At 39.4% G+C, this 25,489-nt stretch overlaps 1 protein-coding gene and 2 long non-coding RNA genes across 5 annotated transcripts in view; 1 reads left to right on the top strand and 2 right to left on the bottom strand.

Moving 5' to 3' along the window:
* The window catches only part of LOC123384997, a 31,457-nt gene extending 12,150 nt beyond the window's left edge, over positions 1–19,307 (bottom strand). Inside the window, exons 1-2 of one of the 2 annotated variants that reach the window (XR_006596893.1) lie at positions 19,016–19,307; positions 17,658–17,811 (exon numbers count right to left, since the gene is read on the bottom strand). This is a non-coding gene — a long non-coding RNA (uncharacterized LOC123384997). Of the gene's footprint in view, positions 1–17,657; positions 17,812–18,460; positions 18,612–19,015 lie in introns of those variants that run through there. The other variant, XR_006596892.1, reaches the window with a different exon arrangement.
* The window catches only part of ARHGEF38 (Rho guanine nucleotide exchange factor 38), a 131,406-nt gene that overhangs the window by 22,365 nt on the left and 83,552 nt on the right, over positions 1–25,489 (top strand). For both annotated transcript variants that reach the window (XM_045056035.1, XM_003985118.5), the window contains exon 2: positions 15,077–15,264. In XM_045056035.1, coding sequence (XP_044911970.1) covers positions 15,077–15,264 — 188 coding nt within the window. The remainder of the gene's footprint in view (positions 1–15,076; positions 15,265–25,489) is intronic.
* LOC109499041 overlaps positions 20,422–25,489 on the bottom strand; it is a 29,387-nt gene continuing 24,319 nt past the window's right edge. The window contains exon 3 of the long non-coding RNA XR_002156155.3: positions 20,422–20,883. This is a non-coding gene — a long non-coding RNA (uncharacterized LOC109499041). The remainder of the gene's footprint in view (positions 20,884–25,489) is intronic.

The raw sequence follows: 25,489 nt of genomic DNA, 5'->3' as shown, positions 1-25,489 counted from the left end.
AAAATCCAGTTTGGTATTCTGGTTATTTGATTCCCTGTGATTACTCATATGTTTCACTCTACTACCTCGTATTTGTTCCTCTCTGTTTTCTCTTTTCTTCTTTTAAATTGCTTTTTATCTCATTACATGTTTGTATCTACGGGTTTTGAAAATTCACATCCTATTTCTATGATCTGAATGGTTGGCCTTAAAATTTTAACGTGAATTCTTAATCGAAAAGCGTCTAAAGTTCATCAACGCCTTTACCTTTTCCGCAACACTACAAAGACGTTTAAACATTGAAAATGTTTACTAAGCACCACAGCCTCTGCCAAGCTGCCCACTCCCCCGATTTGCTCACCTCCTCTCCTTCTCCCACTTGTCCTTCTGCCGCCCGTCCATCCCTCTTCAGCCACACTGGCCTCCTGCCCGATTCCTGAACAGGCCACGCACATTCTCACCTGAAAACTCCCCACTGACTGGTTCCTCTGCTGAAAACTCCATACCCAAGACAACTGCGAGACTGTTTCTCAGCATTCGAGCCTGCTTGATTTGACACCTTACCCGCCATGTTATTTATAATTGCACACCTTTTGAGCACTTCCTAGAGGCCGTCATTGCTTTACTTTTCTCCATACCACTTACCACCTTTTAGTATACTAAATAACTTCCTCCTCTAGAATCTAAACTCCATGAGGAAAGGGATTTGTTTTCTGATGTTTTTTAAACTGCCATATCCCAGCCCCTAGAACACTGTGAGGCTCATAGTAGGCCCTTAATTATTTGTTATATTCAATGAATCCAAGCCCAAAACCCAGATGAGAGCTGACCAACGTCCTCAAATTATTGGGGGGATCCCCCGACTCTTTTTGTTCTATCACTACTCAGAACCACGGCTGAGACAGATGATTTCTATTGAGGGCTCTCCGTTTGGAGCGTTATTTGTACCGGTTCAATTTTTCCTGAGTGTGTTTCCTTTTTGTTCCTGGCTTTATGCTGTTTCTCTAATCAGGCTCCTTGCCCAGACCCCAGTTCCACAAGTTCTGTCTCCTTACACAGACATGCAAGTTCTCATCTTCCTGGCCTGCCAGCATCTGTACATGCCTCCGGGTGGTTTGGCAGTTTTTAGCCTCACCGAAGTCCCTGAACTGTGCATAAGGTTTGCTCCTGCCCTCAGAGGATTTCTTCTACATTTTTGAAGGCTCATCCATTCATTGGAAATATTTTTAAAGGAATTTTAAATTTAATTTTCAGACTAAGTTTTAAATTTGACTTTAAATGAATCTTTAATGTTTCCAATGTCTCTGAATCTCCGTCCAGCAATTTGGGGTTCCTTTTTCCTGTTCTGTGAAATATACTTGGTATGGCCTGCCTTTCTTCCATAGCGATCTATTTCTTCTCTTCACTGGCTCATTGTTAATGTTTATCTAATTGAAGACTTTTGTCCAACTCTACACCAACCTTCCAAGTGTGAATTTTCTGGCCCCCACCAGAAACTAAAACCAAAATTGAACAAAGGCTAAAAAAGTAGACGGAAAGAAAAAGTCCAACAATCTTGTGTTTGTTTCATTAGAGAAGTTTAAACTATCTGAAAGAGCAGGGGCCATTTTTACCTTTTAATGGAAAAGGTAGCAGTGGAAGATTTTGAACCTATTGCCTTAATGTTCATTTAGTTACACTTGCAGAACATCCTGAAAAAGCTGAAGCAGGAGATGGCAAGGTGAAAACAGCAGCTTGTAAAACTTCCTGGTAACCACAAGATGAGAAAAACTCGGTATCACCAAGCTAAGCACGCTGTTCCAGGAGACACTGCTTTGGGAGCTATCCCCAATGATCTCCTTGCTTGCTGCAAGTAATAAACTCTCCCTTCTTGAACGTAATTTTGAACGGGTCTTATTAGTTATGCTCACCAAGGGACAAAATCCCTGCATTGAGTTGCAAAGCTCCTGTGGCACAGGCCATCTTGGACTAGCAGTTTGTGAAAACTTGCTGAGGAACACTGAAAGGTGGAAGGAGTCTTATAAGCATATAGTACAATGTTCTTTTTTTTTTTTTTTAAATTCTTAACATTTATTTATTTTTGAGAGACAGATCATGAGCAGGGCAGGGGCAGAGAAAAAGAGGGAGACACAGAATCTGAAGCAGACTCCTGGCTATGAGCTGTCAGTACAGAGCCTAATGTGTGGCTCGAACCCATGAACCATGAGATCATGACCTGAGCTGCAGTCAGATACTTAACAGACTGAGCCACCCAGGTGCCCCTAGTTTAATGTTCTTAAAAAGGGCAGCCTAGGCATGGTGAACATGATCTTTTAGGAATCAGCATATGTGAGGATACAAGTTTCCTACTGTAACAAGTCATTGCAAATTTAATGGCTTAAAATCACACAAATGTATTATCTCACAGTTTCCCTCAGTCAGAAGACCAGAGTGGCTGAGTAGAAAGTGGCTTTTAGAGTCTCACAGGCTGAAATCAAGGTGTGGGTAGAGTTGTTCTCCTTTCTAGAGATCTAAGGGGAGAATCCGTTCCTCACTCTTTCAGATTGTTGGTACCTATTTCCTTGCTGGCTATCAGTCAAAGGCTGTTGTCAGCTTCCAAAGGCCACCCACATTCCTTGGCTCTTAGCCCCCTCCTCCATCTTCAAATCCAGCCATGGTGGGTCAAGTCCCTCTCACTTTAACTTCTCTTTTGTTCTCCTCTGCTAAAAAGAAATAATTTGGGGATGTTGGTGGCTCAGTCAGTTAAGTACCCAACTTCGACTCAGGTCATGATCCTATGGTTCATGAGTTCAAGCCCTACATCAGGCTCTCTGCTGTCAGCACAAAGCTCACTTCAGATCCTCTATCCCCCTCTCTCTCTACCCCTCCCCTGATCATTCTCTCTCTCTCTCTCTCTCTCTCTCTCTCTCTCTCTCTCTCAAAAATAAACATTTGAAGAAATAATGTAATTAGATTGGACCTACACAGATAATCCAGAACATTTCTTCATTTCAGAGTCTGTAACCTTAATCACATCAGCAAAGCCCCCTTTGCCACGTAAGATAACCTACAGTTTACAGGTTCTGAGGATTAGAATGTAGACCTCTTTTGGGGGACCATTATTCTGCCTACTACAGTGGGCCAGAATCCAGTGTGTAGAAACCAGGAGAAAGCAGATCAATAGTGAAAAGGTAAGTCAGGACCACAAATGTTCAGAGATGTTTTCCAAAGCCCAGAAGTTTCTCTAAGAAGTACAACAGGAGATTAGCAGAGATCCATGAGTCAGATGAATGGCCAGGACTCAAGTAGGCAGGATTTGACATTCTTTAGCCTAATGGCCACTAGTAGTCTTTCAGGTACCACCTTCAACTTTATCTGTGCTGGTGTGCTTTCCCTCTCTGGAATGGCAAAGAATTCTTTGTGGAAGAGGAAGGCCTGAGGCACTGTTCTCATCACCTACTAAAGCTATCTCTTGGGCTTCACTTTAAGGATGGAAGCAGTTGGCATTTTGAATCCAATTGGGGTGCTCAGTGTAGATTATAGGCCACCAGCAGAATATCTTTTTTACTTTTTTTTCTTCCATCTCTCCTTATATATTGACTCACTGTGGTCTGAGTTAATATCTCAAATGTATGATTGTGCTAAAAGCAATAAATAATCAGTATCTGCCAACATTTTTATTTTTGCTACCATTTCCTCGATTATATGTCTTGGTATGGAGAAATATAGATTTACCAAATATTTTGCCATTGGATAGCTATGGCCACCAACTCTCTAGACTATAAAATGTCTTCCTAATATCCTTCCTCCCCTACTGGCCGTTTTCATATTTTAGGTTACATTACTTCTAGCATTTGTACATCCCGATGGCAAAATCTCTATCAGATAGGAACGTACTCTCCCTTAAGAGTAGTAGAAAAATGTGGCTTAACACATAGAAATTTATGTATCTCAGGCAAAAAGCCTAGGAGTAGGAAGGCTCTTTATGTCTTTCCACACTGTCATCCTTTGTGTGTCTTAATCCCCATGGCTATTGTGTCATAGTCCCAGCATAGCTGGGTAAGAACCATGAGGTGCAGATGATGAAAGAAAAGGCATTCTAGTGAAGTTTTCCTTGTCCCAAGTCCCAGGTTTTCCTTGTCCCAAGAGACTTCTGCTCATATCTCATTGGCCAACGGTGGATCATAGATTGAAGAAGAGTCTAACAAGTAAGCATTTTTATCTATCCAGGATTCAATTTATGAAAGATAAATGGGAGATTAGATATCGAGCAGGCAAATGGCAGTGCCTGACAACTATACTGCTATTATAAAGAATAAAGATATATGGGAGTGCCTGGGTGGCTCAGTCAATTAACAGTCCGAATTCGGCTCAGGTCATGATTTCATAGTTTATGACTTCAAACCCACATTGGGCTCTCTGCTGTCAGCACACAGCCCTTTTCAGATCCTCTGTCCCCCTCTCTCTGCTCCTCCCCCACTCATGTGCGCATGTGTACCCTCTCTCTCTCAAAAACAAACATTAAAAAAAGAATAAAGATATACATGTGTATATGAAAAATACTATATACTGTTAAAGTTGAAAAAGCAAGTTGCAGAAGAATATGCATTTGAATCCATTATTACAAAACAAAAATAAAAAAAAACAAAGACAAAAAACAAAACTAACTGCTGTATGTATGTTTGTATGTGCATGTTAGGGGAATGTTACACCTTAAACAGGAATACAGCTAATGATACAGTGAAAATGATATTACTGATAATAAATAGGGATTACATCCAATAATAATAGCAAACGCACACAATATCTGTTATACTGCCACATGCTGTTATATTTAGCAAACATTAACTCATTTTATCCTCATAATAACTTTATAAAGTTTCACTAATGTTTTCCTTAATTTACAGATGAGGAAGTTGACATGCAAAGAGTTAAATAACTTGTCCAAGATCACAGATCTAATAAACATTAGAGATGGAGTTTAAACCCAGAAAGTCCAGTCCACAGTCTGGGCACTTAATCCCTACGATATGTATTATTTTATAATTTGAAAAGAAAATAATAAAGCAATTACCTCTGCTTCAAATCCACCCAAAGCAGCAGCAGCAAGAGCAACAGCAATAGAGCAGAAAGAGCATCCATGAACTCTGAGCAAAACCTGGGCTGTCACTGCAGATTTGTCGTCAGTCCTCCCCAAGTGTTCTCTTATCTTTGGGTGCCTTTTCATCTTCCTAAAAACCATGGTTCTCCCTACATGGACACCCAACCCAAGGAAGCTGCTCAGGATTCCAAACCTGAGCTCTATCCTGACTTTCCCCAGAGAACAGCACCCCTACTTTTTCTCCTCTTCCTCTCCCCTCTCAACATGGCTGTCCATGCACTTCAGAGCCTTGCAGTTCTCTGGACAAGTCGATAACTATAAAATAATGGGATAATTGTTTGTCCCAAATGGTGGACAAGTTTGAGAGTATAGAGGAATGAACCCTAGCATTCCAATATCTAGAGACACAACTAATATTTACATTGTTTTAAAGGTCCCAAGGATCTCCCACATACTGCTGCTCATTTAATTCAGTCTTCATGGTAACACTGTGAAGGTTTTCATTCCTATTTTACAGATATGGAAACAGAGGCTCTGTGAGGATAACTAACTTGTCCACCATGTTCTTGCTGCTAAGAGTGGCAGAGCTGATACTAAGTCTGATTATTCTTTCCCCAAACTGCAGCCACCTCCTTTTACACAAACTTCCTTGGCCAGGAATTTCCACATACGTTACCAATAAAGTCAGTGACTTTAGTGAAAATTGTGAAAATTGATGATCACTGCTGGAAAAATGAAGCTTGAGGTGCAAGGAATAGAGAGGAAAGGAACGTCACTTACATGCCACTGTTTGCATGTACAGTGGTATATTTGGGTTAAAACCATCTAAATAGTCTTTTAGCCTCAATTTTACTTTCGCATTGACACAGTCTTTTAGTTTATGCTAACTGCTGGACAATATTCATTTCTAAAGCTGTATTTTTCTTTCTTTCCTAAATACTTAGCTCCTCTGCTGCTTTATCTAGAAATAAAAGGTTATCACAGGTGAATATTGGTAATATTCAAAAGTTATAAATAGTTTTGTAAGTAAAAACAGTATAACAGTTGTAAGTTTTAAAGGTAGAAAAGGATCTTATAAAAACTAAATTTGTACCACAGTACATTGTGGAGACTGTTGGTTTAAGAAATGCAAACAGGCAAAGTATTTAGAGTTCCCACCATAAAATGATGCAAGTCAGGTCTTTGTTCCTGCAGTAAACTTGAATCAAAAGAGCAAATAGGGGCACCAGGCTGGCTGAGTTGGTGGAAGAGGTGACCCTTGATCTCAGGGCTATGAGTTCAAGCCACATGTTGGGTGTTGAATCTAACTTAAAAAAAAAAAAAAAAAGAACTTGCAGAGGGAAGATGGATGCTGGGAGGGAAGGAGGATGCTGGGTTCACCTCGTCCTGCTGATTGCTTAGATTCCACCCACACCTGCCTAAATAACCCAGAAAACCACCAGAAGACTAGCAGAACGGACTGTCCAGAGCCAAGCATAGACAAAAGGCCCACGGAGGAGGTTAGGAAGGGCGGAGAGGTGGTGCACGCTACACGGCCTGGCAGGAGGGAGCTGGGGCGGTGGAGGGGCAGCCCCCCCAGCAAGGAAGAGCCTCTGAGTCTGATTTGCAAAAGCCGAAGGGCCAGACGGAGTGACTTCTGACAGCCAGTGGGACTTACCATCTGGAATGTTAAAAGTCAACAGCTCTGCTCTTAGACAGTGGGAAGGGCAAAAGGACACTGGGAGGGAGAGTTGTTGAGCCCCGGGAGACAGAGCTCAGCTCAGTGGGGAACAAAGGTGCTGGCAAGTGCCATCTCCCTCTCCCATCCCCCAGCCGAAATCCCAAAGGGAACCAGTTCACCAAACTTGCTTGCACTGTACAAACACCCAACACTGTGCTTCTGTAGATCCATCCCTCTGACAGGTCTGCCTGCCTTCCTCCTGGTGCTGCAGGGCCCCTCCTGCAGGAGACCACCAACAACAAAGCAAGCTAAGCCTGCCCCTCCCGCCCCTGTGCACCTTGCGGATCGCCCCTCCACCCTCACTAATACGCCAGATCCCATCAAAGCAGCACCACAAGCCTGGCAGCGTGAAAGTAGCCCAGACAGGGGCCACACCACTCCATACTGAGTCCTGACCCTGGGAGAGGGGAAGGTAGGGTACACACCAGTCTGACTGTGGCCCCAGCGGTGGGCTGGGGGCAGACATTGGGTCTGACTGCGGCCCCTCCCACCAACACAAGTTACACCAGACAGCACAGGGGAAGTGCTCTGCAGTTTGGAGCAACCGCAGGGACTACCCAAAATGAGGAAATGGAAGAATTCTCCACAAAAGAAACTCCAGGAAGTACCGACAGCAAACGAATTGATCAAAAATGATTTAAGCAATATAACAGAACAAGAATTTAGAATAATAGCCATAAAATTAATTGCTGGGCTTGAAAAAAAGCATCGAGGACAAGGGAGAATCTATTGCTACAGAGATCAAGAGACTGAAAGATAGTCATGAGGAATTTAAAAATGTTATAAATGAGGTGCAAAATAAAATGGAGGCGACCACAGCTCGGATTGAAGAGGCAGAGGAGAGAATAGGTGAATTAGAAGATAAAACTATGGAAAAAGAGGAACCTGAGAAAAATAGAGATAAGAAAATCCAGAAGTATGAGGGGAGAATTAGAGAACTAAGTGATGCAATCAAACAGAACAATATCCATATAATAGGAATTCCAGAAGAGGAAGAGAGAGAGAAAGGGGCTGAAAGTGTACTTGAACAAATCATAGCTGAGAACTTACCTGATCTGGGGAAGAAAAAAGGCATTGAAATCCAAGAGGCACAGAGAACTCCCTTCTGACATAACTTGAATCAATATTCTGCATGACATATCATAGTGAAACTGGCAAAATACAAGGATAAAGAGAAAATTCTGAAAGCAGCTAGGGATAAACACGCTCTAATATATAAAGGGAGACCCATAAGACTAGTGGCAGACCTATCTACTGAAACTTGGCAGGCCAGAAAGGAATGGCAGGAAATCTTCAATGTGATGAACAGAAAAAATATGCAGTCGAGAATCCTTTATCCAGCAAGTCTGTCAGTCAGAATAGAAGGAGAGATAAAGGTCTTCCCAAACAAACAAAAACTGAAGGAATTCATCACCACTAAACCAGCCCTACAAGAGATCCTAAGGGGGATTTTGTGAGTGAAATGTTGCAAGGACCACAAAGTACCAGAGACATCACTACAAGCATGAAACCTACAGACATCACAATGACTCTAAACCCATATCTTTCAATAATAACACTGAATGTAAATGGACTAAATGCCCCAACCAAAGACACAGGGTATCAGAATGTATACAAAAACAAGACCCATCTATTTGCTGTCTACAAGACCTGAAGACACGTTCAGATTGAAAGTGAGAGAATGGAGAACTATCTGTCAAGCTACTGGAGGTCAAAAGAAAGCTGGAGTAGCCATACTTATATCAGACAAACTAGACTTTAAAGTCTGTAACAAGAGATGAAGAACGACATTATATAATAATTACAGCAACTATCCACCAGGAAGAGCTAACAATGATAAATGTCTATGTGCTGAATACGGGAGCCCCAAATATATAAAACAATTAATCACAAACATAAGCAACCTTATTGATAAGAATGTGGTAATTGCAGGGGACTTTAATACGCCACTTACAACAATGGATAGATCAACTAGACACAGGATCAATAAAGAAACAAGGGTCCTGAATGATACATTAGATCAGATAGACTTCACAGATATATTTAGAACTCTGCATCCCAAAGCAACAGAATATACTTTCTTCTCGAGTGCACATGGAACATTCTCCAAGATAGATCACATACTGGGTCACAATACAGCCCTTCATAAGTATAAAATAATTGAGATCATACCATGCACACTTTCAGACCACAAGGCTATGAAACTTGAAATCAACCACAGGAAAAAGTCTGGGAAACTTCCAAAAGCATGGAGGTTACAGAATACCCTACTAAAGAATGAATGGGTCAACCAGGCAATTAGAGAAGAAATTAAAAAAATATATGGAAACAAACAAAAATGAAAATACAACAACCCAAAAGCTTTGGGATGCAGCAAAGGCAGTCCTGAGAGGAAAATACATGGCAATCCAGGCCTATCTCAAGAAACAAGAAAAATCTTAAATACAAAATCTAACAGCACACCTAAAGGAAATAGAAGAAGAACAGCAAAGACACCCTAAATCCAGCAGAAGAAGAGAAATAATAAAGATCAGAGGAGAAATAAACAATATAGAATCTAAAAAAAAAACTGTAGAGCAGATAAATGAAACCAAGAGTTGGTTTTTTGAAAAAATAAACAAAATTGATACCTCTAGCCAGACTTCTCAAAAAGAAAAGGGAGATGACCCAAATAGATAAAATCATAAATGAAAATGGAATTATTACAACTAATCTCTCAGGAATACAAGCAATTATCAGGCAATACTATGAAAAATTATATGCCAACAAACTGGACAATCTGGAAGAAATGGACAAATTCCTAAGCACCCACACACTTCCAAAACTCAAACAGGAAGAAATAGAAAACTTGAACAGACCCATAACCACTGAAGAAATTGAATCAGTTATCAAAAAACTCCCAACAAGTAAGAGTCCAGGACCAGATGACTTCCTGGGGAATTCTACCAGACATTTAAAGCAGAGATAATACCTATCCTTCTCAAGCTGCTCCAAAAAATAGAAAGGGAAGGAAAACTTCCAGACTCATTCTATGAAGCCAACATTAGTTTGATTCCTAAACCAGACAGAGACCCAGCAAAAAAAGAGAACTACAGGCCAATATCCCTGATGAATATGGATGCAAAAATTCTCAATAAGATACTAGCAAATCTAATTCAACAGCATATAAAAAGAATTATTCACCATGATCAAGTGGGATTCATTCCTGGGATGCAGGGCTGGTTCAACATTTGCAAATCAATCAGTGTGATACATCACATCAATAAAAGAAAAGATAAGAACCGTAGGATCCTGTCAATCGATGTAGAAAAAGCATTTGACAAAATTCAGCATCCTTTCTTAATAAAAACCCTCGAGAAAGTTGGGATAGAAGGAACATACTTAAACATCATAAAAGCCATTTATGAAAAGCCCACAGCTAATATCATCCTCAATGGGAAAAACTGAGAGCTTTCTCCCTGAGATCAGGAACACAACAGGGATGTCCACTCTCACCGCTGTTGTTTAACATAGTGTTGGAAGTGCTAGCATCAGCAATCAGACAACAAAAGGAAATCAAAGGCATCAAAATGGGCAAAGATGAAGTCAAGCTTTCACTTTTTGCAGATGACATGATATTATACACGGAAAACCCAACAGACTCCACCAAAAGTCTGCTAGAACTCATACATGAATTCAGCAAAGTCGTAGGATACAAAATCAATGTACAGAAATCAGTTGCATTCTTATACACTAATAATGAAGCAACAGAAAGACAAATAAAGAAACTGATCCCATTCACAATTGCACCAAGAAGCATAAAATACCTAGGAATAAACCTAACCAAAGATGTAAAAGATCTGTATGCTGAAAACTACAGAAAGCTTATGAAGCAAATTGAAGAAGATACAAAGAAATGGAAAAACATTCCATGCTCATGGATTGGAAGAATAAATATTGTTAAAATGTCAATACTACCAAAGCTATCTAAACATCCAATGCCATCCCAATCAAAATTGCACCAGCATTCTTCTCGAACCTAGAACAAGCAATCCTAAAATTCATATGGAACCACAAAAGGCCCCGAATAGCCAAAGTAATTTTGAAGAAGACCAAAGCAGGAGGCATCACAATCCCAGACTTTAGCCTCTACTACAAAGCTGTCATCATCAAGACAGCATGGTATTGGCACAAAAACAGACACATAGACCAATGGAATAGAATAGAAACCCCAGAATTGGACCCACAAATGTATGGCCAACTAATCTTTGACAAAGCAGGAAAGAATATCCAATGGAAAAAAGACAGTCTCTTTAACAAATGGTGCTGGGAGAACTGGACAGCAACATGCAGAAGGATGAAACTAGACCACTTTCTTACACCATTCACAAAAACAAACTCAAAATGGATGAAGGACCTGAATGTGAGACAGGAAACCATCCAAACCCTAGAGGAGAAAGCAGGAAAAACCTCTCTGACCTCAGCTGCAGCAATTTCTTACTTGACACATCTCCAAAGGCAAGGGAATTAAAAGCAAAAATGAACTATTGGGACCTCATCAAGATAACAAGCTTCTGCACTGCAAAGGAAACAATCAACAAAACTAAAAGGCAATCAATGGAATGGGAAAAGATATTTGCAAATGACCTATCAGATAAAGGGCTAGTATCCAAAATCTATAAAGAGCTCACCAAACTCCACACCCGAAGAACAAATAATCCAGTGAAGAAATGGGCAGAAGACATGAATAGACACTTCTTTAAAGAAGACATCCAGATGGTCAACAGGAATATGAAAAGATGCTCAACGTCACTCCTCATCAGGGAAATACAAATCAAAACCACACTCAGATACCACCTCACACCAGTCAGAATGGCTAAAATGAACAAATCAGGAGACTATAGATGCTGGAGAGGATGTGGAGAAACAGGAACCCTCTTGTACTGTTCGTGGGAATGCAAACTGGTGCAGCTACTTTGGAAAACAGTGTGGAGGCTCCTCAAAAAATTAAAAATAGGTCTACTCTATGACCCAGCAGTAGCACTGCTAGGAATTTACCCAAGGGATACAGGAGTACTGATGCATAGGGGCACTTGTACCCCAATGTTTATAGCAGCACTTTCAACAATAGCCAAATTATGGAAAGAACCTAAATGTCCATCAACTGATGAATGGATAAAGAAATTGTGGTTTATATACACAATGGAATACTACGTGGCAATGAGAAAAAATGAAATATGGTCTTTTGCAGCAACATGGATGGAACTGGAGAGTGTTATGCTAAGTGAAATAAGTCATACAGAGAAAAACAGATACCTCATGTTTTCACTCTTATGTGGATCCTGAGAAACTTAACAGAAGATCATGGGGGAGGGGAAGGGGAAAAAAAAAAGGTTAAAGGGGGAGGGAGCCAAAACATAAGAGACTCTTAAAAACTGAGAACAAATTGATGGGGGGTGGGAGGGAGGAGAGAGTGGGTGATGGGTATTAAGGAGGGCACCTGTTGGGATGAGCACTGGGTGTTGTATGGAAAGCAATTTGACAATAAATTTCATATTAAAAATAAATAGATAAATAAATAAACAAATAAATAAAATAATACTTAAATAGGGAAAAATAAAATATAAAGAATACATCAAAGGCATATCAAAATTATTTTCTTTCTATATTGTATCTAAAGTGTCTATAAGATTCGAATAGATGAAATAACTTGTTTAAAGAAAAAAACAAAAAATAAAAGAGCAAACAAAGTATCTCATAAGTTTCCTCAACTGCAAATTCTCTGAGATTTTTATGCCTGAGGTAGAAGTTTCTGAAGATGAGTATCTTGACCTATTTCAACCACCATGACCTCCTAAGTTTGTTCTGAACAAGCTGTGGAGCAGTATTAGAAAATCTAAGCAGTTAAAAAAATTTTTTTCTACATTTTTCAGAGAGAGAGAGAGAGAGAGAGAGAATGAGCAGGGGCGGGGCAGAGAGAGAGGGAGAGAGTCCCAAGCAGGCCCTGCGCTGTCAGTGCAGAGCTTGATCATGAACCATGAGACAATGACCTGAGCCAAAGACAAGAATCAGACAATTAACTGACTAAGCCACCCAGGAGCCCCTAAGCAGTGTTTAATTGATAAAATCTGATACTTGACATTTAAAGCACAGCAACTGGAAAATCTGTGAAGTTAAATTGATATAGTAACTGAGTGTGGAATTTAGAACTAAAAGGAACCTGAGAATGTATTTTAGGGCTCTTTGCCAATGTTCAGGAAAGACTCCTTTCTCCTTGCTAGGCCCCCAAATAGTTGATAGATTATTTTTATAAGGCACAAAAAGTTTAGAACTTTGAAAAGCAGATATCAGAATAGTTTTTCAATAATGTCCCTTTTATTTTGGAGTAATAAGTAATAAGCGGATACTATCTGAACAGGTTTCTTAGCTCTCTACTAGTGAGGTTTCTTTCTATAAGCCAATTCATATATCCCAGGAGAATCTCCATGCCTCCCCACTCCGCCCTGTCAAGAAGGCTTACAAAGTCAAGTTGTGTATACAACCTGCTCACTGCATCTCTCCTCATCAGTAACCTGCCTTCCTCTTTTATATCCCAAACAATTCATAGTAATGACACCTAATTATAACTTGTCCTTTTGAATTTGGGGTGCTGAAAGGCAGGCTTCTTCTACTTTCCAGTAAAAATATTAACAGGCATCCAAAACTTCTCATAACATAGCTCACGATATGAAAGCTTCAGACCAGCTCATGCATTCATTTTCTCTCCTTGTATAGATTTTTCACTTCTTACAGAACTTATGTAGATTATTTCTTTGGTACCAAATGTCCCAAGCCCTGTAACACCGTGTGTTCTTAGATGCCATTTGTCCAATCCATCTTCTTTCCCAATGAAGGAAGAATAGTTACTGGGCAAATGATCTGGAAGCACATTCACCTTCAAGTCAGGGTTGCTTAAAGACCAGGCTAGCACACCTTCTACACTAACACTGGAATCACCTTCACAGCATCCTCCACAGATGTTTGATTATGGAGCTTCTGCCTGAACCCCTGGAACGAGCAAGCCGGGGAGAGAGGAGCGCTCTCCATACTTCCAAAGTGTCTCTTCACCTTAAAGTATTATGTTGAGCCCTCTACTATAATGATTCTTCTGTTGTCTTAGCTTTGCTTCTGGAGTCTGCCAAGAAAATATCCTCTCTTTATGTCCATTTCCATACACTGTGACCTGTGTCCTGTTTTTCCCCTTATACAGACCCTTTTTAAGCCCTTTTTTAAAACTCTACATTCTCAGGAAGTGGTGTCAGCATTGAAGAGGTTTCACATATCAGTTACTAGAATCATATTAGCTTTAAAGGAAATGAAATTACTTCTGCAACTGCAGAGACTAAGAGGAAAATTAAGTTTGTGATGACTTCCAGCTTGAAGCAAATTCATTTACACACACACGCACACACTGCCCTACTATCTATCACTGCTCTGATTTCATCTGTGACCTAGTTTGTGGCTTCCAAAACTTTACACTGCTGTGGGAAGCTCATTCTTAAAGATATTTAGCTTTCTTACATTATACTTTATATAAAACTTTGGCTATATGTGAGGCTTCCCATTTATTTCAATATCTCATCAACACTGTGATTTTTTTTAATTAAAAATTTCCACTTGGCAGTTCAAGAATTTTGAAACAATAAGATACACATGATCCCGAAAATGGGTAATGAAAAATCTTAGTTGAAATGTATTTAATCCACCAGTTCCTCACTCCCATGGATTCAGACTGTGAACTGAGAGAAAAATCCCAATCACATGCAATTGTTTGCCATTTCTTTGAGGTTTGCATATCACCCACTGCGAATGAGGGGCAATTATTTTAAATAATTTTTTATTACAAACAAAATTGGAAGGTGCTCCACTTACTAATTAAAAATCATCCCTTGATTTTTTTAATCATCTTTTGATTTAAAAGCCAATGTATCCAGAAGAAGTTCTGAACTGATTTTTATACATTTTATCTGCAACCTGAAGACCAGGATTATAGCCTAATATAGTAGCAATGGGATATTTTAAAGACAAGCCGTGACAGTCAAGTGTCATTCAACTGACTTGTTAGAAGTATCCACTCTCACGTCCCTTGTTGCTCATAGTTTCATAGGATTCCAACCTTAGGGCAAACTACCACACATTTCTTCCTGAGAACACAGTCTGAAGACACCCCATGCCTTTTTCCTTGCTAACAATAACTCTGCAGTGTCATTGTTTGTAATGAAGGGACAAGAAACCTCAGCAGAATGTCTGACTTGTACATACATGTTTTTATTTAACAGAAAAGATGACTCCACAGGCTGAGTGTTCTGCACCCGAGACCCTAGCTCAGGAAGAAGAGCATCAGATGCAGAGAATGATGGCAAAGCGTTCGAAAATCATCAAGGAGCTGATTCAGACGGAAAAAGACTACCTCAATGATCTAGAGCTGTGCATTAGGGAAGTGGTTCAGCCCTTGAGAAATAAACAGGTAAATGTGACTTTGAGGGTCTCCCCCCCACCACCATATCCTAAATAGGATGACCAGCACCGTGAAATCCAATCACCCAAGTGGTAGTATCTGCTGCAGGGCGGGTGGAGTGATGGGCCTTTTTCCTGGAGTCCCCGGTTTGGGGTGATCCCGGGTGTCATCAGACCCACACTTCTTGTGTCAGCAGAGGGACACCCAGATTCCCTCCATTTGGCCAGGGAAACTGCATTCTAAAATATGGGGGAAAGGAAGTTCATGGTTTCCATCATTTTGAAATTTCTTTGTGTTCCTTCTTGGATTCTCATGGAACTGATAACAAAATGTGAGCAAATAGGTTTCCAGTTCAGGAACCAAGCATTTGATCTGATTCAAAGATGATCCAGGATTTGGAAGAAAAAAATATTGTGTCCCTCCCTCCCCACTATACATTGAGAGCTCAATTAAACTTAACGATTATTCAGCAAAATTCAACATAGAAACCAACCTGAATGTAAGGTAACACTTGAAGTGTTTATAAGTTAATCATTCTCCTCCTTTTTAATCAAAGGCTTTTCAGGGAATTTCTTGTAAGGAATTAGAGTATAGGTACAAAGATATTTGATTCATATATAGGTGCATGTATACACACACACACACAATTTGCATGAACATAAACTCACACATATATCTGGCTCCTTTCATCCATTCAACACATTTATTAAGTTCCTGATGTGTACTTGGCACTGTTCCCAGAACTGGGGTTACAGTTCAGTAGAAAACAAAGTTCTGCCCTTATGGGGTTTGCTTTCTAGTGGGGGAGAGGAAGAGTCAGACAGTCAATAATAAATGAATGAACAAATGAGTAAATAAATAAATATATACAAATTAAGATATAATAGATGGTGTTAAGTATAACAGAGAAAACTAATGTGGGGACGAGGGATGGGGCATGGGCACAGAGGGGTGATGTTTCTATTTCAAACACCATCGTAAATGTAGACCTTTCCAATGGGGGACGTTACAGCAAAGAATTGAAAGGGGAAAAGGTGCTCCAGGCTGAGGGAGAACAAGAGCAAAGCAGAGGATAACCTGAGGAGTGATAACCTGATCACTGAGGGGGATAAATGGTCCTCACACACAATCGAACTGATATACAAAAGCATAAACTACCAAGTAAAGATGATCAGAATTCCACTACTTAAAGATAATCACTATTCACGTGGTTGGGAACATCCTTGCAGGCATCAGTTGGGACATTTACACACACACACACACACACACACACACACACACACACACACACAATGACACATATATTTTTACATAAATGTAACAAAAACTACACATGCTATTTTATAGCATACTTGTCTCATTCAGCAATCTGTTTGATGTTTCTGGCCATGACTACTGATACTTATACATGTTTTTCTACTGTTACTGATGCTGAGACACACTTATGTTTTGGGTATGGTCACCTTATCTCCTTAGAATAAATTCCTAGAAGTGGAATTGCTAGATCAAAGGGTATACGCATGTAGCATTTTGACAAAAAATTTTCCAGCTGACAACCAAAAAGTTCATACCATTCTCATTTTCGTTTTCATTAACAGTGCTTGAGAAGTCAGAATACCTTTTTATATATTCATTAGCCCTTTGTATTCTCTTCAATCCCTATTCATATTCATGTCTCTTGCTCTTTTAAAAAAAAATATATGGTTTGTCTTTTTCTTATTGTTTTACAAAATCTCTTTATATATTAGAGATGTTCTTTTTTCATCCTGCATGTTACAACTAATTTTCTCAGTTTGTCTTTTGCCTGCTAACCTGTTTAAGGTTAAAAAGTTAAAACCTTGTTTAAGGTTTATTCATTTGATTTTGCCATGTTTAAGTGATCAAATATATTTAACTTTATGGATTCTGGGCTTGGCATCTTAACATGTACCCCATGATTATAAAAATATTGCCAGCCAGTTGTCTCAACTTCAATTATTACATCTTTCACCCAGTACTTACAATATGCAGAAGCAGAGTTTATGTTTCTTTTTCTTTCTAAAAATTTTAATGTTTTTTTAATTTATTTTTGAGACAGAGAGACAGAGCATGAGCAGGGGAGGGGCAGAGAGAGAGAGAGGGAGACACAGAATCCGAAGCAGGCTCCAGGCTCTGAGCTGTCAGCACAGAGCCCGACGTGGGGCTCGAACCCACAAACCGTAAGATCATGACCTGAGCCAAAGCAGCCCCAGAATTTATGTTTCTTAACATAAGACTTCTCCAAGAAATACTAGAAAAAAATATCTGGCCTAGAAATTAGGAAAAAGCAGTGTAGATCAAGGTGACCTTAGATATAGAAGTTGGGTTTTGTTTTGATTTAAGACAATGTATGAAGAAGGAATTTTTCCTTCATAGGAAGTTACCTTTAGTTTTACTCCCTCCTGGCTTTCAATAGGTACTTAGTATCTGTCAGGCCCTGTTCCAAAGGCCTCATTTGTATGCTCATTTAATCCTCTCACAGTTGTCACGTTGGAAGGTAACTGGTGGCTGTCTGAATCTGGAAATTTCTTATTTATTCTGTAAGAGTAGGAACAACAAAAATGGTCATGATCAACAGTCGTTCTCTAGTTGCATTGCTAACTCTATAAAAATATTTTTGAAGTTTTTTTTTTCTTTTAATATAAACTAGCTGTGTCTCCTATAACCGCTGCTCTGGCAATTATATATTTTTTGAAGTTTACTTATTTATTTTGAGAGAGTGCATGCAAGTGGGGGAGGGGGAGGGAGAACATGAGAGAGACTGAGAATCCCAAGCAAGCTCAGGTGCTGTCAGCACAGTGACTGACTTGGGGCTCAAACCTGACCCGAAACCAAGAACTGGATGCTTAATCAACTGAGCCACCTAGGCACCCCTGTTCTAGCAGAAATTTATACTTATTAATAAAATGTTTATTTACATACCTCTTAAAATGTTGATTTGAAATGCACCTAGCATCAGACTCTACCACTATCTACCTTCTCTTACGGTGAGCTTTTACCATCACTCCCATTCTCTGAAAAATTTAGAACCTAGCCGACATCAATGTCAGATGATTTCAATATTCAGGCAAATGACGCACACAAACCTTGGGGCCTCTCCCCCAATTTCTTGCTCACATTCTGGGATCTTTGCCTCAACCCCATGTCAGCCCTTCACTCCAGGCCCATCCCCTAGAGATGCCCTTACCTTTACTTCACCCCTTCAGAACTGGAATTTCAGACTTAGCATTTTCTAACTCTCACGTCCTGTCTCCCAGCACACTCCCACTGGTTTCCTCTCCCTGACAAGTTCCTGATGCCATCGGACATCCATGCTATTGACCTCACCACCTTTTCACCCTTCATCGATAGCCTACACCTGATTTCATTAACACAGGCCCTCCATTATAATCACTGCTTGCAGATGAACTCAATTCCCTCTCCTCCCTCTCTTTCCATTTACTTGCTTGAAAAAAAACCCCAAAACCAAAAAACAACTACCCTTGATGAAGTTCAATTTTCTGCCTACTTTACACCTTGACCCATGCAGCTGGAACCAATGTCTTCTACAGTTCATGACCATTTTCTTCCAGTGGGGTGCCCAGTAATGTCTCTGAAGGGACTCTCACATCTTTCTCCTCACATCTCAGACACTCCCTCTTCTGTCCCAACTCTTAGCTAATATCCTTTCTCACCATTTCATTGAGAAAATAGGCACAATAAGAAGATGCACACTGTCCCAACACCACGCCTATCAACCTACCTGCATTTCTATCCTTATAGCCTGGCTAATGGTTCTGCTTCTAATTAAGGACAACCTTCTATCCCCTCAGGCTTCCTCAAGGATATCATTCCTGCCGGTGTCCTTTCTCTTTTCTGTATATTGACTTTATCTCCACATTGGATCATTCTCATCAGCATTACCTGCTGTCCTAAAAAAAAAAAAAAGAAAGAAAAACTCTCACTTGACTCTAAAAGAATTGGCTATATTCTCTGTCCTTCTCTTTTAAAGTTGGACATGAAGGGATCCTGGGTGGCTCAGTCGGTTAAGCGTCCAACTCTAGGTTTTGGGTCAGGTCATGGTCTCATGGTCTTGTGAGTTCAAGCCCCATGTCGAGCTCCGCGCTGATAATGCTGCTGACAGTGTAGAACCTGCTTGGTATTCTCCATCTCCCTCTCTCTCTGCCCCTCCCCCAGGTGTGCTGTCTCTGTCTCTCTCAAAAGTAAAAAACTTAAAAAAAATTTTTTTTTAGTTGGATGTGAAATATTTAATATGTGTAAAACCATGTGTGATTAAGACATTTCAAAATAAACTCAATGTACCAAGAATCTGTCCCTGTGATGAGTTAATGATTAATATAAAAAAAGACAATATATAAGAAATGCCCACCTTTTAATTCATAACACATTTTTGTATCAAATGGAATAACAAGTTTATTTAATGTGCAAATGTTCTCAACTTTAAACCATCTACCACACTGGTGAATTAAACTGGCCCCACCAATATATATGCCATTGCTCAGCTGTAATCTTTTATATGCATTCCAATCTTTGTGTTTTGGCTTTTGTTGTTTTTCTTATTTTTTGCTTCTTGTGCAACCTTTACAAGCAGTTCTCAGAATTGGTGTTTCAACCATGTAAAATAAAACGTTTCCATCGTGGTGATATGTAGTTTATTTAGCATGTTTAACTTACTCTTCAATACTTTGAATTACTGTTCTCGCACTTCGAACTCCTATTTTCCCCTTGTTATTCTATTCAGATTGTTTATAGCTTGCTCATTTTTCACATCTGGTACTTGTCTCTTTGTTTAGATATCTTTTCAGTGCTCTCTGTCTGGTCTCATTGTGGACATTGGTTTCAGTCTAGTGGTCACTTTGTCCTACTAATGTTGAAATACTAGTTATTCAGAGGTTTTTCAGAATTCTCATGTCAGACCCACCTTTCCCCTCACTTCTTAATGCTTTAACCTTGACTAAGTAAATAGATGCTCAAGGGGCGCCTGGGTGGCTCAGTCAGTTAAGCATCTGATTCTTGATTTCAGTTCATGTCATGATCTCATGGTTCGTGGGTTCAAGCCCCACAACAGGCTCAGCGCTGACAGTGTACAGCCTGCTTGGATTTCTCTCTCCCTCTCTTTCTGCCCTTCCCCTGTTTGTGCCCTCTCTTTCTCTCTCTCTAAAAAAAAACCAAAAAACTTCAAATAGATGCTCAGGAATACAGACGAAACATCTATGAATGCCAAGGTAGTTAATTTATGCCATGAGTGTATTTGCCACCTTTTCGATGTTCGTTAGCTCCTTCGTGTCCTCGCTTCCGTTCTAACCGTTTAAATACCAAAGTCTTTGCATACAAACCGCTTGTCACCAGTTAGTGTCAAAATTTATAAATTAATATAGACAGTGTTTATGTAACCAGGGGAACGATCTGCAAACCATGCTGAGAAACCTGAGGCAACGTAAATAAATATTATACATGTACAAGTTAGGGTGGAAGAGAACTTTGGGAAATCATCTGGTCCGTGTCTTTCCTCTTGGTGAGAAGACTATCTTTGCTCTATTGTACCTCCTCCATGATTTCTTTCTCTACGTCTGATTCATGTCTTTTCAGTCCAGGAAGACACAAGTTAGCCTAGGAGAATGAAAATTGGAAAGAGGAAGTTGAAAACTGAGAAAAGCACTAGGTTCTTTGAGTGAACTTGCACGAATGAGTCAGTGTACTAATGAATGTCTAGACCGAGCCCTTGAGTGACGATCATGGGTACAAATCTTAATTTTAATGTCGAACCTTTTCTATACATAAAACGTCACCTAACTGAAATCAGGATCAAATTCAACAGTTACATCTTCCTTAATAGCAGCATTGTGAGAGGTTTTGCAAAGAAGGCAAAAATTATTGACAACATTCAGTGTTGAAACATTTAGTGGGAAAACAGGTTCTGATTACTTATTATCCAAACAGGGCAAGAGGCGAGACTGTACATTTTTGGCAGTAAGTCAAAATAAATCAAAATCTGGGCAAACTAATCTAACAATGGAAAAGAGTTTTGTGTGTAAGGAAAGGACCAAAAAGTGATTGGACAGAGTAGTTGGAAGAATCTAAACACATGTTTTAATTTTTTATTCGTTTTCAATTATTTCTTTAATTTAAAAAATTTACATAATAAAAAAATTCCAAAGATCTCAAAGACACATTAGTATCTTATAGTACTCAATTTCCTTCTCTAGAGGCAAACACCATTACTAGCTTCTTTTTACCCTTCCAAGGGTATAAACATATATTTGGATGCACGTTTAGTAGGTTTTTATATATGTAGTCTTGTATTTATTTATTTTGGATTTGCTCATATCACCTAACCTTTGAATTATGAAATTTTGTGTTCTCAGAAAGGACAAAAATAATCTATAATTTTGTGTTGACAAGGGTTCAATTGGAATTTTCTGTTAAAATTTGGATACCCCACATAGCAGTAAGTTTGTAAATAATTTTTTTAACTGTTTTTATTTTGAGAGAAAGAGAGTGTGAACATGAGCAGGAGAGGGACAGAGAGAGGAAGAGAATCCCAAGCAGGGTCCTTGCTCAGAGCATCGAGCTGGACGTAGGGCTGTATCTCATGAACCGTGAGATACCTGAGTATCTCGTACCCTGAGTCGAAATTGAGAGTCGGACGCTTAATCAACTGCACCACCCAGGTGCCCCATTAAAGTTTATTTATTTATTTTGAGAGACACAGAGAGAGTGTGAGTGGGGGAGGGGCAGAGAAAGAAAGAGAATCCCAAGCAGGCTCTGAGCTACCAGCGCAGAGTCTGACGCAGGACTCAAACTCACAAAACCATGAAATCATGACCTGAAATGGTGAGCCAAAATCAAGAGTTGGATGCTTAAGCGAATGAGCCACCGACGTGCCCTGTACATAATTTTTATTAGGCAGAATATATAGGTGAAAATAATCACCTATAGCTCTACCACTTAGAAATAAGTACTATAAATACAATATTTTTGTTTATTGACTAGGCATATATAGACATACCCAAATAGTTTGTGAAATTGGAATCATACCACATATTCCATTATGGAATCCCTTCTCCCTGGAAAATATATTTACATGTTATATTTTTAACCACAGATAACAAATATTAATTTAAATGGACAACATTATTCTTTTATTTATTGGGGGACCATAAATTTGAGGAGAACAATGTCAATGCTCTCTCTGGATGCAGAGCCCCCACTTGGAAAATGGTGCCCACCAGTATTATCCTGCAGGTCTAGGTGAGCAATGGGGTGTTCAGTGTCATGATGGCAGGGACTATCTTACATCTAGCAATTGTCTTGTATGACATATGTGACATTTAGCACACTGTTTTGACATACTATCATACCTCTCTCTCAGGGTCTGAAGAGGATAAGGCAGGTCTTAAAATAGGGAAACATAAAAGACAGGGAATTAGAAAGGACAGATCCCCAACTTGCCTTTTTTTTTCCCAAAGGGGCAGGGAAAGGAAAGGGTCCCAAGGCCCATGGCATTCAGCTTCCTGCTCTGCTTCCCACCCCAGTGAGGTTGCTGTAGTTTAAACTATGATGTCAGCCCTGATTCAGAAACTTATGCAGGAAGGGGGCTTGCCAAGTTCCCAGAGCCCAATGTAGATCAAAGCATCTCAGAAAGGAGACTGGAGGAGGGGGCATAAATGCATTATAATCATGAAATACTGTTCAAATATTGTGTTATCATAAAAACCTATATACAACAAAAAGATGGCCATGGCCCAATTTGTGTTGTATGAATTTAAGCTATAGTCACTACATTTTAGTTTGGTAAATGATTTTTATATCCCTTTGGCGTTTGCTGTGTTTTTAATGACCCCCACCTCACCAGAGTGAGCCCATATATTGCTGTTCTATATAAAGGGGATTGTAGCTTCAGCACATGTTCTGGAAATCATTCAGGCTTCCTTCCATTTCCTGCTCTCTCTTCTTTGAGGTTTCTAGTTGGACATTCCTGGTGTCTGTCTTGACAGCTCAAAGCTGGCTTCTACCCCAGCAGTTTCTAGCCTCTGGCTGCCTCGCTATGTGAACAGTGCTCCTGTTGAGTTACAAAGCACCCAGATGCTGTGCAGCAGTTCCGGAGGACTGCCTGCTTGGCTCTCAGTTGTAGTTTTGCTCTCCGGATTCACTCTCGGAAATTATACTCAATTCTGTCTGAATCCCCTCCACATCCTCCCCACCCCAACCCAGCTCCAAACAGAGGAAACCAAACTTCCCACTTCCCCAAGAGAAGAATTCAAGCAATGTAATGAAATTTGGCTACTCTCCCTGAACAAAGGACAGAATTACAGTGGTGAACTACAGTTAGTTCACTGGAGCACAAGATAAAAGAACCAAGACAGAAATATTTTATCTAGTAACTATTAAAATATACTCAGCTTTCCATAAATAGAGAGATGATAGAGATGATAGTTAATTAGAGCTCTTAAAGCTATTTCCTAAAACTTTGGCTGCATAACAAATAGAGGAAACCATAGGTGAGCAAATCTATTTTGTCATGAATTTTTAAGTGTCCTAGAAGGACTCTTGCCAAATCGTCTTCTCTAGCTGTCGCCTTCACTAAATGACTTGTACTGTTGCCAGAAGTCATGGTCATTCATTGTTGCTTAATAGGCAACCATGTAATCTTTTTCCCTCTTACTTTTTCTCTATCACCCAGCTACTTTTTTTTTTTTTACCTAACTTTTTAGAGCAATTTTAGGTTCATAGCAGAGTTGAGAGAGAAGGTACAGAGATTTCCCATATAATCCCTAGCCCTACATATGCATAACTTCCCCCATTATCAACATCCCCCATGAGAGTGTCCCATTTGTTACAGCTGATGAACCTACACTGATACATCATTATCACCCACAGTCCATAGTTTATGGTTCATTGTTGGTATTGTCTATGGGTTTTGACAGATATATGATGACGTATATCCATCATTATGGTATCATGAAGAGTATTTTTACTGCTCTAAAAATCCTCTGTGCTTTACCTGTTCATCCATCCTCAGTCCCAGTCAATGGCAGTCACTGATCTTTTTACTATCTCCATGGTTTTGCCTTTTCCAGAATGTCATAAAGTTGAAATCATACAGCATGTCCAGGTATACCTCATTTTATTATGCTTTCCTTTCTTGTACTTTACAGATCATGTTGTTGTTGTTTTTTTATAAGTTGAAGGTTTGTGGCAACCCTGGGTCAGGCAAGTCTATGGATGTTATTTTTCTATCAGCATTTGCTCACTTCATGTCTCTATATCACATTTTGGTAATTCTTGCAATATTTCAAATTTTTTCATTATTATTGTTTTTGTTATGGTTATCTGTGATCAGTGATTATGACTCACTGCAAGGTCAGATTATGTTTAGCATTCTATTAGCAATAAGGTATTTTTAAGCTAAGGTATGTTCATTGTTTTGTAGACATAATTGTATTGCATACTTAATACACTGTAGTATAGTGTAAACCATAACTTTTATATGCACTGGGGAATCAGAAAATCCATTTGACTCATTTTATTGTGATATTCACTTTGTTGTGGTAGTCTGGAAAGAACCAAACCTGGAACATCTCTGAGATATTCTTGTATACTTTTCAGGCTTCTTTCACTTAGTAACGTTCATTTTAGTTAGCTTCATGTCTTTTCATGGCTTAATAGCTCATTTTGTTTCAGGGATGAATATTATTCCATTGTCTGGATGTACCACAGTTTACTTACACTTAGTAATATTCATTTTAGTTTCCTTCACATCTTTTCATGGCTTAATAGCTCATCTCTTTTCAAGGCTGAATATTATTCCATTGTCTGGATTTATGCATTCACCTACTGAAGGACATCTTGGTTGCTTCCAAGCTTAGGCAATTATGAGTAAAGCTTCTATAAACATCCATGTACTGAATTTTGTGTGGACATAAGTTCATTTGGGCAAAAGCGAAAGGATACAACTGTTGGATTGTACGGTAAGAATATATTTAGTTTCATAAAAAGCTATCAAGCTGTCTTCTGAAATGGCTGTATTATTTTGCATTCCCCCAGCAGTAAGAGTTCCTGTTGCTTCACATCCTCTGCAGCCTTTGGTGTTGTGAGTGTTCAGATATTGGCCATTCAAATAGATGTGTAGTGGTATCTCATGGTTGTTTTGGTTTGCATTTTTCTCATGACTTATGATGTGGAATCTTTTCATATACTTATTTGCCATGTGTAT

The sequence above is a fragment of the Felis catus genome, chromosome B1, assembly GCF_018350175.1.
Source record: "Felis catus isolate Fca126 chromosome B1, F.catus_Fca126_mat1.0, whole genome shotgun sequence".
NCBI lineage: Eukaryota > Metazoa > Chordata > Mammalia > Carnivora > Felidae > Felis > Felis catus.
The sequence above is the reverse complement of the archived record's forward strand: the minus strand, read 5'-3'. Positions and strand labels throughout refer to the sequence as shown.